The 18,741-nt window shown below is 46.5% G+C and overlaps 1 protein-coding gene across 1 annotated transcript in view; it reads left to right on the plus strand.

Moving 5' to 3' along the window:
* LOC310865913 (cytochrome P450 26C1-like) overlaps nucleotides 1–16,977 on the plus strand; it is a gene marked incomplete at both ends in the record, with an annotated part of 18,032 nt that extends 1,055 nt beyond the window's left edge. The window contains 5 exons of the mRNA XM_083775115.1: nucleotides 3,441–3,665; nucleotides 6,698–6,991; nucleotides 12,607–12,768; nucleotides 14,537–14,926; nucleotides 16,588–16,977. Coding sequence (XP_083631241.1) covers nucleotides 3,441–3,665; nucleotides 6,698–6,991; nucleotides 12,607–12,768; nucleotides 14,537–14,926; nucleotides 16,588–16,977 — 1,461 coding nt within the window. The remainder of the gene's footprint in view (nucleotides 1–3,440; nucleotides 3,666–6,697; nucleotides 6,992–12,606; nucleotides 12,769–14,536; nucleotides 14,927–16,587) is intronic.
* Nucleotides 16,978–18,741: the final 1,764 nt, after the last annotated feature.

An 18,741-nucleotide genomic window follows, 5' to 3' on the forward strand; every position in this document is an offset into this window, starting at 1 on the left:
CATAGAAACATAGGGTTTAACCCTGTGAGAACCACTGACATAGAAACATAGGGTTTAAACCTGTGAGAACCACTGACATAGAAACATAGGGTTTAACCCTGTGAGAACCACTGACATAGAAACATAGGGTTTAAACCTGTGAGAACCACTGACATAGAAACATAGGGTTTAACCCTGTGAGAACCACTGACATAGAAACATAGGGTTTAACCCTGTGAGAACCACTGACATAGAAACATAGGGTTTAACCCTGTGAGAACCACTGACATAGAAACATAGGGTTTAACCCTGTGAGAACCACTGACATAGAAACATAGGGTTTAACCCTGTGAGAACCACTGACATAGAAACATAGGGTTTAACCCTGTGAGAACCACTGACATAGAAGCATAGGGTTTAACCCTGTGAGAACCACTGACATAGAAGCATAGGGTTTAACCCTGTGAGAACCACTGACATAGAAACATAGGGTTTAACCCTGTGAGAACCACTGACATAGAAACATAGGGTTTAACCCTGTGAGAACCACTGACATAGAAACATAGGGTTTAACCCTGTGAGAACCACTGACATAGAAACATAGTGTTTAACCCTGTGAGAACCACTGACATAGAAACATAGGGTTTAACCCTGTGAGAACCACTGACATAGAAACATAGGGTTTAGCCCTGTGAGAACCACTGACATAGAAACATAGGGTTTAGCCCTGTGAGAACCACTGAAGCAGCAGGGCTGAAGCAGTTGTTTCACCCTCTGTCTAAACGTTGTATGTGACGGTCCTAAGTCTATCATATAGACAGAAATACCTTTAGTTTAGAGAGAGAGAGAGAGAGAGAGAGAGAGAGAGAGAGAGAGAGAGAGACATGAAGTCGTATACCGTACTTCTGTTAGACTGTAGTTTTGCTTTTTTATAAGCCTTCCAAAATATAGGTTAACATTGTGTGTGTGTGTGTGTGTGTGTGTGTGTGTGTGTGTGTGTGTGTGTGTGTGTGTGTGTGTGTGTGTGTGTGTGAGTGTGCATCTGACTGACCTGCACTAATCATATTCAATCCATACAGTCCTCGCAACTATACATTCACGCACACACATGTTAGTTTGGACAGAAGCAATGCAGAGAATACAGACAGCACAGGAACTATACTAAGAATGCACTCTTAGTATAAGAACTGACTATAAGAACCAGTGTTGTTTTTGGCAGCACATTTACATTTTAGTTTTAGTCATAGTCTTTTGAATAGTTTTCATTTAGTTTTAGTCACATTTTAGTCACCTGGAATGTGTTAGTGTTTAGTCCAGTTTTAGTCGACTAAATGTCATACGATTTTAGTCGACTAAATCTACGGGGGATTTAGTCGACTAAAATGTGTTTTGGCGGGGCTAGATGCTGTCGTAATGACATATTTCACACTTGCTGAAAATAGCTGATCTACAAGCTCACAACGCGTCGCGCTCGACGAAAACAACACTGCTAAAAACTGGCTCTCCATCCATTGGCACTCAGCATCAATGGGTTGGATTGGGGGGGGGGGGGGGGGTCAGTCCCTGCTTGGCACTCAGCATCAATGGGTTGGATTGGGGGGGGGGGGGGGGGGGGGGTCAGTCCCTGCTTGGCACTCAGCATCAATGGGTTGGATTGGGGGGTCAGTCCCTGCTTGGCACTCAGCATCAATGGGTTGGATTTGGGGGTCAGTCCCTGCTTGGCACTCAGCATCAATGGGTTGGATTTGGGGGTCAGTCCCTGCTTGGCACTCAGCATCAATGGGTTGGATTGGGGGGTCAGTCCCTGCTTGGCACTCAGCATCAATGGGTTGGATTGGGGGGGTCAGTCCCTGCTTGGCACTCAGCATCAATGGGTTGGATTGGGGGGGTCAGTCCCTGCTTGGCACTCAGCATCAATGGGTTGGATTGGAGGGGGGGTCAGTCCCTGCTTGGCACTCAGCATCAAAGGGTTGGATTGGGGGGGGGGGGGGGGGTCAGTCCCTGCTTGGCACTCAGCATCAATGGGTTGGATTGGGGGGGGGGGGGGGGTCTCCCAGAGATGGGTCAAATCTGGAGACCAAATTTCCCATAACGGTAACGAATGCTTTAGGTGTGGAGCGGTGCTGGTTTGAACCACGGCTAGAAGGCTGCTTCAAACCAATCAGATCAATCTAAACCAACCAAAACCAATCAGATCAATCTATAGAATATATATATATATAAAATGCAGACTTAAACCAACACATTATTATAGGTTTCTGGATGATATTTTTGGAATCTGGGAACATAGCAAGGAAGAATTCCAGGAATTTATTGATGTTCTAAATAGCCATCATAGATCCATAACGATAAAATTTGTGACACACATTGAAAGGATTGACTTTCTTGATGTAACAATCTTTAAGGGCCCTAACTTTAACACAAATGGGAAACTAGATTTAAAAGTATTCTTTAAAGAAACAGACACCCACGCCCTATTACACAAAACGTAATTTCACCCGACACACTTACACAGGGATAGTCAAATCACAACTACTAAGATTCCACAGGATTTGCACGCAAAGAAGTGATTTCAAAATAGCTTGCAAAACACTATTTAAGGCTCTCAGACTAAGAGGTTACACTAGGACATTCCTCCGGAAAGCTCAAAGTACCTTCTTAGAAGTAAGAGTGCGAGATCCAGGCCCTAAATTAGCCCTGATAACCAGTTATTCAACACAGTGCACACTAGCCAACAACAGAATAAAAAGGAATTTTGAGAACCGAACGGATGATCTTCTAAAAGATTATAAAATTATATCGGCCTACAGAAAAAACAAAAACCTTAAAGATTATCTAGTACACAGCAAGCTAAAAGAAATCAACACACCAGCACGCGAGGGACTAGAATACTTCAAACCCAATTAGTCAAAAATAGAACTACAAAACGCGTGTTAGAGATTAAACAACAAATAACAACCAGAACCAGCAACTGCATTTACTTAATCACATGTGACAAATGTGGTTTACAATATGTCGGAGAAACGGGTAAAACAATAGGTACAAGGCTGGGACAACACAGGTACAATATTAACAATGGAAAAAAGACAACCACAAGGTTTGTGCAACATTTCATGGCTCATGGCATTGAAGCTCTAAAATGCGCTGGACTTCAACACAATCCCAACTGGACAGTTTTAGGACAAAGTTTTAATGAAAAACAGTGGATTAAGAACCTCAACACGGATTTTCCGGGAGGTTTAAACATGCCTAAAATAAGATCTTGAAAACAACAAAACCTAAACGCAGGATTAAACTGGAGAAATCTAAAAATGATTGGATCAGACTTCCTTTCCGATACATGGCGAATGCATTTATTCCTTGCATTGTGCCTGAAACATGTTGTGACCTGCGGTCGCAACATATTTAGACACAGTGCACTGAAGTCTTTTAATTCCCCCCCCCTCCCCCCCTCCCTCCAGGGGTCAAACTTCCACACGTGTCGGCGGGCGCGCCACGGCAACGTGTTTAAGACCCACCTGCTGGGCAAGCCGCTCGTCAGGGTGACGGGAAGCGACAACATCAGGAAGATCCTGCTGGGCGAGCACAGCCTGGTGGCCACGCAGTGGCCCCAGAGCACCAGGACCATCCTGGGGCCCAACACGCTGGTCAACTCTGTGGGGGAGCTCCACCGGGCCAAGAGAAAGGTACCGTTAACTCCACCCTGGGGCCCAACACGCTGGTCAACTCTGTGGGGGAGCTCCACCGGGCCAAGAGAAAGGTACCGTTAACTCCACCCTGGGGCCCAACACGCTGGTCAACTCTGTGGGGGAGCTCCACCGGGCCAAGAGAAAGGTACCGTTAGCACCACCCTGGGGCCCAACACGCTGGTCAACTCTGTGGGGGAGCTCCACCGGGCCAAGAGAAAGGTACCGTTAACTCCACCCTGGGGCCCAACACGCTGGTCAACTCTGTGGGGGAGCTCCACCGGGCCAAGAGAAAGGTACCGTTAACTCCACCCTGGGGCCCAACACCTCCACAGGGCCCAGAGAAAGGTACCGTTAACTCCACCCTGGGGCCCAACACCTCCACAGGGCCCAGAGAAAGGTACCGTTAACTCCACCCTGGGGCCCAACACGCTGGTCAACTCTGTGGGGGACCTCCACCGGGCCAAGAGAAAGGTACCGTTAACTCCACCCTGGGGCCCAACACGCTGGTCAACTCTGTGGGGGAGCTCCACCGGGCCAAGAGAAAGGTACCGTTAACTCCACCCTGGGGCCCAACACGCTGGTCAACTCTGTGGGGGAGCTCCACCGGGCCAAGAGAAAGGTACCGTTATAACTCCACCCTGGGGCCCAACACCTCCACAGGGCCCAGAGAAAGGTACCGTTAACTCCACCCTGGGGCCCAACACCTCCACAGGGCCCAGAGAAAGGTACCGTTATAACTCCACCCTGGGGCCCAACACCTCCACAGGGCCCAGAGAAAGGTACCGTTAGCACCACCCTGGGGCCCAACACCTCCACAGGGCCAAGAGAAAGGTACCGTTAACACCACCCTGGGGCCCAACACCTCCACAGGGCCCAGAGAAAGGTACCGTTAACACCACCCTGGGGCCCAATACCTCCACCGGGCCAAGAGAAAGGTACCGTTAACACCACCCTGGGGCCCAATACCTCCACAGGGCCAAGAGAAAGGTACCGTTAACACCACCCTGGGGCTCAATACCTCCACAGGGCCAAGAGAAAGGTACCGTTAACACCACCCTGGGGCCCAATACCTCCACAGGGCCCAGAGAAAGGTACCGTTAGCACCACCCTGGGGCCCAACACCTCCACAGGGCCCAGAGAAAGGTACCGTTAACACCACCCTGGGGCCCAACACCTCCACAGGGCCCAGAGAAAGGTACAGTTAACACCACCCTGGGGCCCAACACCTCCACAGGGTCCAGAGAAAGGTACCATTAACAGCACCCTGGGGCCCAACACCTCCACAGGGCCCAGAGAAAGGTACCGTTAACTCCACCCTGGGGCCCAATACCTCCACCGGGCCCAGAGAAAGGTACCGTTAACTCCACCCTGGGGCCCAACACCTCCACAGGGCCCAGAGAAAGGTACCGTTAACACCACCCTGGGGCCCAATAGAGCGTCGCAGTCCCTCCCCCTTTCAGAACGACGAGTGGCCCAGGAAATGAATCCCAATGCATTTTCTCCCATAGGCATTTCGTGCTTTATTCATTTAAAGACCTTTTAAGCGTCGTACGAAGCCAACTCTTGTCGTGACAAATCATGACAAACACACACAATATTTTGGGCCAAACAAAGAATTAGAAAGTAGAAAAAAAACGCCTTTTTTGTTGTTGTTTTTCTTCTTTGTAATTCTTTGTTTGGCCCAAAATATTGTGTGTTTGTTGTCATTATTTCAGGGTTTATTCTGGGTTCTCAGCGTTTTGGCCTGGGGACCCCCTGGGGACCCCCTGGGGACCCCCTGGGGACCCCCGGATAATGCTTCTGCCGAAAGTGAACGGTGGCGATCTTATACAAGTATAAATTCAGCCACCAGATGGCACTGGTGGCGCAGAATGAGTTTTAACCTGCGTCCATATTATATGGACGTTCTGGCACGCACACACCAACCAGATCCTCGCCAAGGTGTTCAGTATTAACCCATTTTGGGCGGGAACCCCTTTTGGTGTTAGCATTATAGGTTATGCTTTAGCTATTGAAAAATATCAGATCGCGCGCTACGAGCTTGTAGGTCTGCTATTAAAAAAAAAAATTGAAGAACGACTGACATAGAAACATATAGCTTTTTCAGAAAACTGTCAGGATGTTTTTTAGAACCTGATCTCAGGTCAAAATGGGTTAACATCTGTCCATATATGGGCGTTCTGCGTCACACCAGATCCTCGCCAAGGTGTTCAGTATTAACATCTGTCCATATATGGACGTCAGTGTTGTTTTTGGCCGCAAATTTCTATTTTAGTTTTAGTCATTTAGTCTCCTGAATAGTTTTCACTTAGTCTTAGTCACATTTTAGTCACCTGGAATGTCTTAGTGTTAGTCTAGTTTTAGTCGACTAAATGTCATAAGATTTTAGTTGACTAAATCTACAGGTGATTTAGTCGACTAAAATGTATTTTTGCGGGCCTTGTTGCCGTCATAATGACTTATTTTACACTTGCTGAAAATTGCCGATCTACAAGCTCACAACTGCGACGCGTTGTGAGCTTGTAGATCGGCTATTTTCAGCATGCAACCAAGTGTAAAATGACTTATACTGGATCTCTTGTCCACTAGTCCCTTCCTAACATTTTAGTCTAGGTTTTATTTGTCGACGAAATTGTCAGTATATTTAGTCTTAGTTTTAGTCATCATAGCTTAGTTTTAATTTAGTTTCAGTTTTATATGGACGTTCTGTGTCACACCAGATCATCGCCAAGCTAACCCATTTTGAACGGGAACCCGTTTTGGTGTTAGCATCATGTCGTCACGCTTTAGCTATTGAAAAATAGCAGATCTACAAGCTCATAGCGCGATACGAGTGGCGCGATACGAGCTTGTAGGTCTGCTATTTTTGAAAAATCAAAGAACGACTGACATTTTTAGGATCTGATCTCAGGTCAGAATGGGTTAACATCTGTCCATAATATGGACGTTCTGTGTCACACACCAGATCCTGGCCAAGGTGTTCAGTGTTAACATATGTCCATATTTGGACGTTCTGTGTCACACACCAGATCCTGGCCAAGGTGTTCAGCCGCGCCGCGCTGGAGACCTACCTGCCTCGCGTCCAGGAAGTGGTGCGGGCGGAGGTGAGGAAGTGGTGCTCGGTGGAGCCCCCCGGTGGCGGCGCCGCGGCGGTGGAGGTGTACGCGGCGGCGCGCTCCCTGACGTTCCGCGTGGCGGCGCGCGTCCTGCTGGGGCTGCGTCTGGACGAGGAGAGGCTCGTCGGGCTGGCCGGGACCTTCCAGGAGCTGATGAACAACCTGTTCTCCCTGCCCATTGACGCGCCATTCAGCGGCCTCCGGAAGGTGAGTCTGTAGTTCTGACTGTAATGAGAAGTTCATTCCATAGTTTAGATTGGGAGTGAGTCTGCAGTTCTGACTGTAATGGGAAGTTCATTCCATAGTTTAGATTGGGAGTGAGTCTGTAGTTCTGACTGCAATGGGAAGTTCATTCCATAGTTTAGATTGGGAGTGAGTCTGTAGTTCTGACTGTAATGAGAAGTTCATTCCATAGTTTAGATTGGGAGTGAGTCTGCAGTTCTGACTGTAATGGGAAGTTCATTCCATAGTTTAGATTGGGAGTGAGTCTGTAGTTCTGACTGCAATGGGAAGTTCATTCCATAGTTTAGATTGGGAGTGAGTCTGTAGTTCTGACTGCAATGGGAAGTTCATTCCATAGTTTAGATTGGGAGTGAGTCTGTAGTTCTGACTGCAATGGGAAGTTCATTCCATAGTTTAGATTGGGAGTGAGTCTGTAGTTCTGACTGCAATGGGAAGTTCATTCCATAGTTTAGATTGGGAGTGAGTCTGTAGTTCTGACTGCAGTGGGAAGTTCATTCCATACGTTTAGATTGGGAGTGAGTCTGTAGTTCTGACTGCAATGGGAAGTTCATTCCATAGTTTAGATTGGGAGTGAGTCTGTAATTCTGACTGCAATGGGAAGTTCATTCCATAGTTTAGATTGGGAGTGAGTCTGTAATTCTGACTGCAATGGGAAGTTCATTCCATAGTTTAGATTGGGAGTGAGTCTGTAGTTCTGACTGCAGTGGGAAGTTCATTCCATACGTTTAGATTGGGAGTGAGTCTGTAGTTCTGACTGCAATGGGAAGTTCATTCCATAGTTTAGATTGGGAGTGAGTCTGTAATTCTGACTGCAATGGGAAGTTCATTCCATAGTTTAGATTGGGAGTGAGTCTGTAATTCTGACTGCAATGGGAAGTTCATTCCATAGTTTAGATTGGGAGTGAGTCTGTAGTTCTGACTGCAATGGGAAGTTCATTCCATAGTTTAGATTGGGAGTGAGTCTGCAGTTCTGACTGTAATGGGAAGTTCATTCCATAGTTTAGATTGGGAGTGAGTCTGTAGTTCTGACTGCAATGGGAAGTTCATTCCATAGTTTAGATTGGGAGTGAGTCTGTAGTTCTGACTGTAATGAGAAGTTCATTCCATAGTTTAGATTGGGAGTGAGTCTGCAGTTCTGACTGTAATGGGAAGTTCATTCCATAGTTTAGATTGGGAGTGAGTCTGTAGTTCTGACTGCAATGGGAAGTTCATTCCATAGTTTAGATTGGGAGTGAGTCTGTAGTTCTGACTGCAATGGGAAGTTCATTCCATAGTTTAGATTGGGAGTGAGTCTGTAGTTCTGACTGCAATGGGAAGTTCATTCCATAGTTTAGATTGGGAGTGAGTCTGTAGTTCTGACTGCAATGGGAAGTTCATTCCATAGTTTAGATTGGGAGTGAGTCTGTAGTTCTGACTGCAGTGGGAAGTTCATTCCATACGTTTAGATTGGGAGTGAGTCTGTAGTTCTGACTGCAATGGGAAGTTCATTCCATAGTTTAGATTGGGAGTGAGTCTGTAATTCTGACTGCAATGGGAAGTTCATTCCATAGTTTAGATTGGGAGTGAGTCTGTAATTCTGACTGCAATGGGAAGTTCATTCCATAGTTTAGATTGGGAGTGAGTCTGTAGTTCTGACTGCAGTGGGAAGTTCATTCCATAGTTTAGATTGGGAGTGAGTCTGTAGTTCTGACTGCAATGGGAAGTTCATTCCATAGTTTAGATTGGGAGTGAGTCTGTAGTTCTGACTGCAATGGGAAGTTCATTCCATAGTTTAGATTGGGAGTGAGTCTGTAGTTCTGACTGCAATGGGAAGTTCATTCCATAGTTTAGATTGGGAGTGAGTCTGTAGTTCTGACTGCAATGGGAAGTTCATTCCATACGTTTAGATTGGGAGTGAGTCTGTAGTTCTGACTGCAATGGGAAGTTCATTCCATACGTTTAGATTGGGAGTGAGTCTGTAGTTCTGACTGCAATGGGAAGTTCATTCCATAGTTTAGATTGGGAGTGAGTCTGTAGTTCTGACTGCAATGGGAAGTTCATTCCATAGTTTAGATTGGGAGTGAGTCTGTAGTTCTGACTGCAATGGGAAGTTCATTCCATAGTTTAGATTGGGAGTGAGTCTGTAGTTCTGACTGCAATGGGAAGTTCATTCCATACGTTTAGATTGGGAGTGAGTCTGTAGTTCTGACTGCAATGGGAAGTTCATTCCATAGTTTAGATTGGGAGTGAGTCTGTAGTTCTGACTGTAATGAGAAGTTCATTCCATAGTTTAGATTGGGAGTGAGTCTGTAGTTCTGACTGAAATGGGAAGTTCATTCCATAGTTTAGATTGGGAGTGAGTCTGTAGTTCTGACTGAAATGGGAAGTTCATTCCATAGTTTAGATTGGGAGTGAGTCTGTAGTTCTGACTGTAATGGGAAGTTCATTCCATACGTTTAGATTGGGAGTGAGTCTGTAGTTCTGACTGCAATGGGAAGTTCATTCCATAGTTTAGATTGGGAGTGAGTCTGTAGTTCTGACTGTAATGGGAAGTTCATTCCATAGTTTAGATTGGGAGTGAGTCTGTAGTTCTGACTGCAATGGGAAGTTCATTCCATAGTTTAGATTGGGAGTGAGTCTGTAGTTCTGACTGCAATGCGAAGTTCATTCCATACGTTTAGATTGGGAGTGAGTCTGTAGTTCTGACTGCAATGAGAAGTTCATTCCATAGTTTAGATTGGGAGTGAGTCTGTAGTTCTGACTGCAATGGGAAGTTCATTCCATAGTTTAGATTGGGAGTGAGTCTGTAGTTCTGACTGCAATGGGAAGTTCATTCCATAGTTTAGATTGGGAGTGAGTCTGTAGTTCTGACTGCAATGGGAAGTTCATTCCATAGTTTAGATTGGGAGTGAGTCTGTAGTTCTGACTGCAATGGGAAGTTCATTCCATAGTTTAGATTGGGAGTGAGTCTGTAGTTCTGACTGTAATGGGAAGTTCATTCCATAGTTTAGATTGGGAGTGAGTCTGTAGTTCTGACTGCAATGGGAAGTTCATTCCATAGTTTAGATTGGGAGTGAGTCTGTAGTTCTGACTGCAATGGGAAGTTCATTCCATAGTTTAGATTGGGAGTGAGTCTGTAGTTCTGACTGCAATGGGAAGTTCATTCCATAGTTTAGATTGGGAGTGAGTCTGTAGTTCTGACTGCAATGGGAAGTTCATTCCATAGTTTAGATTGGGAGTGAGTCTGTAGTTCTGACTGCAATGGGAAGTTCATTCCATAGTTTAGATTGGGAGTGAGTCTGTAGTTCTGACTGCAATGGGAAGTTCATTCCATAGTTTAGATTGGGAGTGAGTCTGTAGTTCTGACTGCAATGGGAAGTTCATTCCATAGTTTAGATTGGGAGTGAGTCTGTAGTTCTGACTGCAATGGGAAGTTCATTCCATAGTTTAGATTGGGAGTGAGTCTGTTGTTCTGACTGCAATGGGAAGTTCATTCCATAGTTTAGATTGGGAGTGAGTCTGTAGTTCTGACTGAAATGGGAAGTTCATTCCATAGTTTAGATTGGGAGTGAGTCTGTAGTTCTGACTGCAATGGGAAGTTCATTCCATAGTTTAGATTGGGAGTGAGTCTGTTGTTCTGACTGCAATGGGAAGTTCATTCCATAGTTTAGATTGGGAGTGAGTCTGTAGTTCTGACTGAAATGGGAAGTTCATTCCATAGTTTAGATTGGGAGTGAGTCTGTAGTTCTGACTGCAATGGGAAGTTCATTCCATAGTTTAGATTGGGAGTGAGTCTGTAGTTCTGACTGCAATGGGAAGTTCATTCCATAGTTTAGATTGGGAGTGAGTCTGTTGTTCTGACTGCAATGGGAAGTTCATTCCATAGTTTAGATTGGGAGTGAGTCTGTAGTTCTGACTGAAATGGGAAGTTCATTCCATAGTTTAGATTGGGAGTGAGTCTGTAGTTCTGACTGTAATGAGAAGTTCATTCCATAGTTTAGATTGGGAGTGAGTCTGTAGTTCTGACTGCAATGGGAAGTTCATTCCATAGTTTAGATTGGGAGTGAGTCTGTAGTTCTGACTGCAATGGGAAGTTCATTCCATAGTTTAGATTGGGAGTGAGTCTGTAGTTCTGACTGCAATGGGAAGTTCATTCCATAGTTTAGATTGGGAGTGAGTCTGTAGTTCTGACTGCAATGGGAAGTTCATTCCATAGTTTAGATTGGGAGTGAGTCTGTAGTTCTGACTGTAATGAGAAGTTCATTCCATAGTTTAGATTGGGAGTGAGTCTGTAGTTCTGACTGTAATGACAAGTTCATTCCATAGTTTAGATTGGGAGTGAGTCTGTAGTTCTGACTGTAATGATAAGTTCATTCCATAGTTTAGATTGGGAGTGAGTCTGTAGTTCTGACTGACCGCAATGGGAAGTTCATTCCATAGTTTAGATTGGGAGTGAGTCTGTAGTTCTGACTGACCGCAATGGGAAGTTCATTCCATAGTTTTGGAGCCAGAAAGGAGCAGAGTTTGGGACGTGTGGAGCGTTGTCCCAGAGTTTGGGACGTGTGGAGCGTTGTCCCAGAGTGTGGGACGTGTGGCGCGTTGTCCCAGAGTTTGGGACGTGTGGAGCGTTGTCCCAGAGTTTGGGACGTGTGGAGCGTTGTTGTCCCAGAGTGTGGGACGTGTGGAGCGTTGTTGTCCCAGAGTTTGGGACGTGTGGAGCGTTGTCCCAGAGTGTGGGACGTGTGGAGCGTTGTTGTCCCAGAGTGTGGGACGTGTGGAGCGTTGTCCCAGAGTTTGGGACGTGTGGAGCGTTGTCCCAGAGTTTGGGACGTGTGGAGCGTTGTCCCAGAGTTTGGGACGTGTGGAGCGTTGTCCAGAGTTTTGGGACGTGTGGAGCGTTGTCCAGAGTTTTGGAGCCAGAAAGGAGCAGAGTTTGGGGACGTGTGGAGCGTTGTCCCAGAGTTTGGGACGTGTGGAGCGTTGTTGTCCCAGAGTTTGGGACGTGTGGAGCGTTGTCCCAGAGTGTGGGACGTGTGGAGCGTTGTCCCAGAGTGTGGGACGTGTGGAGCGTTGTCCCAGAGTGTGGGACGTGTGGAGCGTTGTTGTCCCAGAGTGTGGGACGTGTGGAGCGTTGTCCCAGAGTTTGGGACGTGTGGAGCGTTGTCCCAGAGTTTGGGACGTGTGGAGCGTTGTCCAGAGTTTGGGACGTGTGGAGCGTTGTCCCAGAGTGTGGGACGTGTGGAGCGTTGTTGTCCCAGAGTTTGGGACGTGTGGAGCGTTGTCCCAGAGTTTGGGACGTGTGGAGCGTTGTCCAGAGTTTGGGACGTGTGGAGCGTTGTCCCAGAGTGTGGGACGTGTGGAGCGTTGTCCCAGAGTTTGGGATGCGTGGAGCGTTGTCCAGAGTTTGGGACGTGTGGAGCGTTTTTAGTGAAGGTGCTTCCAGCGTCCCTGTGTTGGCTGATCTGTTTGTAGGGTCCGATCAGACTTTGTACTAGTACGGTAGTATTATAGTACTGTATTGTAGTATTAGCAGTATTGTATTGTACTGTATTGTAGTATTAGCAGAGGCTAAATATTGTGTATTTTCTCTTTGAATCCAGGGCATTAAGGCTCGTGAAATCCTGCATGCTAACATGGAGCAGATCATAGCAGAGAAGATGAGCCAGCAACACAGCGACGAGGAGAAATACTACGATGCCTTCGATTACATGATGAGCAGCGCCAAGGAGCATGGATACCACCTCAGCACACAGGAGATGAAGGTAGGGATACCACCTCAGCACACAGGAGATGAAGGTATGGATACCACCTCAGCACACAGGAGATGAAGGTAGAGATACCACCTCAGCACACAGGAGATGAAGGTAGGGATACCACCTCAGCACACAGGAGATGAAGGTAGGGATACCACCTCAGCACACAGGAGATGAAGGTAAGGATACCACCTCAGCACACAGGAGATGAAGGTAGGGATACCACCTCAGCACACAGGAGATGAAGGTAGGGATACCACCTCAGCACACAGGAGATGAAGGTAGGGATACCACCTCAGCACACAGGAGATGAAGGTAAGGATACCACCTCAGCACACAGGAGATGAAGGTAGGGATACCACCTCAGCACACAGGAGATGAAGGTAGGGATACCACCTCAGCACACAGGAGATGAAGGCATGGATACCACCTCAGCACACAGGAGATGAAGGTAGGGATACCACCTCAGCACACAGGAGATGAAGGTAGGGATACCACCTCAGCACACAGGAGATGAAGGTAAGGATACCACCTCAGCACACAGGAGATGAAGGTATGGATACCACCTCAGCACACAGGAGATGAAGGTATGGATACCACCTCAGCACACAGGAGATGAAGGTAGGGATACCACCTCAGCACACAGGAGATGAAGGTAGGGATACCACCTCAGTACACAGGAGATGAAGGTAGGGATACCACCTCAGTACACAGGAGATGAAGGTAGGGATACCACCTCAGCACACAGGAGATGAAGGTAGGGATACCACCTCAGCACACAGGAGATGAAGGTAGGGATACCACCTCAGCACACAGGAGATGAAGGTAGGGATACCACCTCAGCACACAGGAGATGAAGATAGGGGTGAATGGATGATACAATCAAGACACTGCCCCCGCTGCCACCCTTAGATCTCCATACATGGAGCTGCGCCCACTGCCACCCTTAGATCTCCATATATGGAGCTGCCCCCGCTGCCACCCTTAGATCTCCATACATGGAGCTGCGCCCACTGCCACCCTTAGATCTCCATATATGGAGCTGCCCCCGCTGCCACCCTTAGATCTCCATATATGGAGCTTCCTCCCGCTGCCACCCTTATATCCCCATATATGGAGCTGCCCCCGCTGCCACCCTTAGATCTCCATATATGGAGCTGCCACCGCTGTCACCCTTATATCCCCATATATGGAGCTTCCTCAGTACCACATCGGCTACGTTATACGGTTTAGGAGATAGGTAACCCAGCCCACCACCACCACCACCAGTACCACATCGGCTACGTTAACGTTTAGCACATCCATATAATTGACACGTGACAGCCCCAGCCACTGCAGCGAGGCAATCAAATATAGACTGTCATAAACGTGCATGGTCACGGTGTCACGGACGGACCGGTGTGTGTGTGTGTGTGTGTGTGTGTGTGTGTGTGTGTGTGTGTGCGTGCGTGCGGTTGTCACGGGCTGTGCGAGTCCAAACTCATTCCAATGAGGCTGCTCTGTCACACGCTCCATATATGGCCAGTACAGAATTCATGCCATATGTTGATGCCAAAGCGCCGGCGCTCGCCCAGCAGTCTGTTCAGGGCGTCTTACTGGTACTAATAATAATAATAATAATAATAATAATAATAATAATAATAATAATAATAATAATAATAATAATAATCATTAATCTCTCTCTCTCTCTCTCTCTCTCTCTCTCTCTCTCTCTCCCTCTCCCTCTCTCTCTCTCCCTCTCTCTCTCTCTCTCTCTCTCCCCCTCTCTCTCTCTCAGGAGACGGCGGTGGAGCTGATCTTCGCCGCTCACTCCACCACGGCCAGCGCCGCGACCTCATTGGTCCTCCAGCTGCTCCGTCACCCGGCCGTGGCCCGCAAGGCCCGCCTGGAGCTGGAGGCCGAGGGGCTGCGGCGCCCCGAGAGGGACCGCCGGACGGACGCGAGCGGCGGACCGCCGAGAGACGACGGTCCCCGGGGGCCAGCGGCCGGAGGCGAGGAGGAGGAGGGGGAGGGGGAGGGCGGGGCATCATCGTTCCTGGTCCCCGCCCTCAGTCTGGAGCGGCTGGCCCGGCTCCGCTACCTGGACTGCGTGGTGAAGGAGGTGCTGCGCTTCCTGCCGCCGGTCTCTGGAGGATACCGCACGGCGCTCAGGACCTTTGAGCTGGACGTGAGTTATATACCATGTTCTGTCCCTTTATACTGGGGGGGTGTGATGTTTTGTTACTTTATACTGGGGGGTTATGATGTTCTGTTACTTTATACAGAACATCAACTGGTTTCTCTGTACAGTAAACTGGTTTCTCTGTACAGTAAACTGGTTTCTCTGTACAGTAAACTGGTTTCTCTGTACAGTGAACTGGTTTATCTTACAGTGAACTGGTTTCTCTTACAGTGAACTGGTTTCTCTGTACAGTGAACTGGTTTCTCTGTACAGTGAACTGGTTTCTCTTACAGTGAACTGGTTTCTCTGTACAGTGAACTGGTTTCTCTGTACAGTAAACTGGTTTCTCTTACAGTAAACTGGTTTCTCTGTACAGTAAACTGGTTTCTCTGTACAGTGAACTGGTTTCTCTTACAGTGAACTGGTTTCTCTGTACAGTGAACTGGTTTCTCTTACAGTGAACTGGTTTCTCTGTACAGTAAACTGGTTTCTCTTACAGTGAACTGGTTTCTCTGTACAGTGAACTGGTTTCTCTTACAGTGAACTGGTTTCTCTGTACAGTAAACTGGTTTCTCTGTACAGTAAACTGGTTTCTCTGTACAGTGAACTGGTTTCTCTTACAGTAAACTGGTTTCTCTGTACAGTAAACTGGTTTCTCTGTACAGTGAACTGGTTTCTCTGTACAGTAAACTGGTTTCTCTGTACAGTAAACTGGTTTCTCTGTACAGTAAACTGGTTTCTCTGTACAGTGAACTGGTTTCTCTTACAGTAAACTGGTTTCTCTTACAGTGAACTGGTTTCTCTGTACAGTGAACTGGTTTCTCTGTACAGTGAACTGGTTTCTCTGTACAGTGAACTGGTTTCTCTGTACAGTGAACTGGTTTCTCTGTACAGTGAACTGGTTTCTCTGTACAGTGAACTGGTTTCTCTGTACAGTGAACTGGTTTCTCTGTACAGTGAACTGGTTTCTCTGTACAGTAAACTGGTTTCTCTGTACAGTGAACTGGTTTCTCTTACAGTAAACTGGTTTCTCTTACAGTGAACTGGTTTCTCTTACAGTGAACTGGTTTCTCTGTACAGTGAACTGGTTTATCTTACAGTAAACTGGTTTCTCTTACAGTGAACTGGTTTCTCTTACAGTGAACTGGTTTCTCTGTACAGTAAACTGGTTTCTCTTACAGTGAACTGGTTTCTCTGTACAGTGAACTGGTTTCTCTGTACAGTGAACTGGTTTCTCTGTACAGTGAACTGGTTTCTCTGTACAGTAAACTGGTTTCTCTGTACAGTGAACTGGTTTCTCTTACAGTAAACTGGTTTCTCTTACAGTGAACTGGTTTCTCTGTACAGTGAACTGGTTTCTCTGTACAGTGAACTGGTTTCTCTGTACAGTGAACTGGTTTCTCTGTACAGTGAACTGGTTTCTCTGTACAGTGAACTGGTTTCTCTGTACAGTAAACTGGTTTCTCTGTACAGTGAACTGGTTTCTCTGTACAGTGAACTGGTTTATCTGTACAGTGAACTGGTTTCTCTGTCCTGTATAGGGTTGCCAGATCGCAAAGGGTTGGAGCGTCATGTACAGTAAACTGGTTTCTCTGTACAGTGAACTGGTTTCTCTTACAGTGAACTGGTTTCTCTGTACAGTGAACTGGTTTCTCTCCGTCCTGTAGGGTTGCCAGATCCCAAAGGGTTGGAGCGTCATGTACAGCATCAGAGACACGCACGAGACGGCCGCCATCTTCCAGAACCCTTCGACCTTCGACCCCGAACGCTTCTCCACCACCTCCTCCTCCTCTGGCGCCCCCTCTGGCGGGGAGGGCGATCCGAGCGGGGGTGGGGGCGGGGTCAGGAACGGAGGCGGTCGTTTCAGCTACGTGCCGTTTGGCGGGGGCGTGCGGAGCTGCGTGGGGCGGGAGCTGGCGCGCCTCATCCTGAAGACGCTGGCGGTGGAGCTGCTCAGCAGCACCACCTGCTGGTCCCTGGCCTCCCGCGACTACCCCACCATGCAGACCGTACCCATCGTGCACCCCGTCGACGGCCTGCACGTCACCTTCCACTAGGGGCCGCTACGCACACACACACACACACACACACACACACACACACACACACACACACACACACACACACACACACACACACACACACACACACACACACACACACACACACACACTGGATCTACAGTTTGGTGCGCATTGAGCCCACCAGGACCGTCGTAACAGCGTAATCGTAAAGTGTACTACAGTATACAAGCGGTTGCATTTGTGTACCCTCTGTCTCAAGAGATACAGACCCGTAAGGGAATATCTGATTCCTTACAGTATACTGAGATACAGACCCGTAAGGGAATATCTGATTCCTTACAGTACAGAAATACAGACCCGTAAGGGAATATCTGATTCCTTACAGTACAGAGATACAGACCCGTAAGGGAATATCTGATTCCTTACAGTATAGAGATACAGACCCGTAAGGGAATATCTGATTCCTTATACAGTAGAGCTAAAGGTTTATTTAAGGGAATATCTGATTCCTTATACAGTATAGCTAAAGGTTTATTTAAGGGAATATCTGATTCCTTATACAGTAGAGCTAAAGGTTTATTTCATTAACTGTAAGGATTGGACCACCACTTGGAGAACGGCTGTTCCAGAACGTTCCTTTGACCTAAACAGACGTTCTGCCTAATGAGTACACGTTCTACTGTTGATACTTTTAGTGCGTTTTGATGCCGGTAATACTACTACAGTTCTGTTGAATCAGTACTGTAATCAGTACTGTTTACAGTACTGATTACAGTACTGTAATCAGTACTGTAATCAGTACTGTAATCAGTACTGTAATCAGTACTGTTTACAGTACTGTAATCAGTACTGTAATCAGTACTGTAATCAGTACTGATTACAGTACTGTAATCAGTACTGTAAACAGTACTGTTTACAGTACTGTTTACAGTACTGTTTATCAGTAAACAGTACTGTAATCAGTACTGTAATCAGTACTGTAAACAGTACTGTTGAATCCCAGACCTTTAACTTGAAACATAGTATTTCTACACTACAGTAATGCTGTAATGCTAGTGGTAGAAAAGTACTCACATAGGCCTACTCAAAGTAAAAGTAGCATTACTGTAGTGTAGAAATACTATGTTATAACACAGACTGAGAGACAGTTATTTGCACTTCATTTATTTCTCTGCAACTTAACTTAAAGGGATATTTCACTTAAAAAAGGGGAAAAAAATGAATTATATCGTCAACTCACTCAGAGTTTGTAATTATTAAGTGAACACCCCAGACAGTTTTTTATATTCTCATGTGAACACCCCAGACAGTTTTTAATTCTCAAGTGAACACTCCAGACAGTTTTTAATTCTCATGTGAACACCCCAGACAGTTTATAATTCTCATGTGAACACCCCAGACAGTGTTTAAGTCTTATGTAAACACTCCAAACAGTTTTTAAGTCTTATGTAAACACTCCAGACAGTGTTTAATTCTCATGTGAACACCCCAGACAGTTTTTAAGTCTCATGTGAACACCCCAGACAGTGTTTAACTCTCATGTGAACACCCCAGACAGTTTTGAAGTCTCATGTGAACACCCCAGACAGTTTTTGATTTAAACTGTCTGGGGTGTTTACATAAGAATACAAAATTGTCATAACACAAGTCTGAGTATACGATGAAATTACCAAAAGTTTTTTTGAAAGTGAAATATCCCTTTAAATTCACAACATTGGTTTGTCTAAAACTGAATGTTATATATATTTTAACAATGTTGTTGTTGATGTTATTATTATGTGTGTATCAAATGAAGTA

This window comes from Protomyctophum parallelum (genome assembly GCF_964188405.1).
Source record: "Protomyctophum parallelum genome assembly, chromosome: 10".
NCBI classification, from domain to species: Eukaryota; Metazoa; Chordata; class Actinopteri; order Myctophiformes; family Myctophidae; genus Protomyctophum; species Protomyctophum parallelum.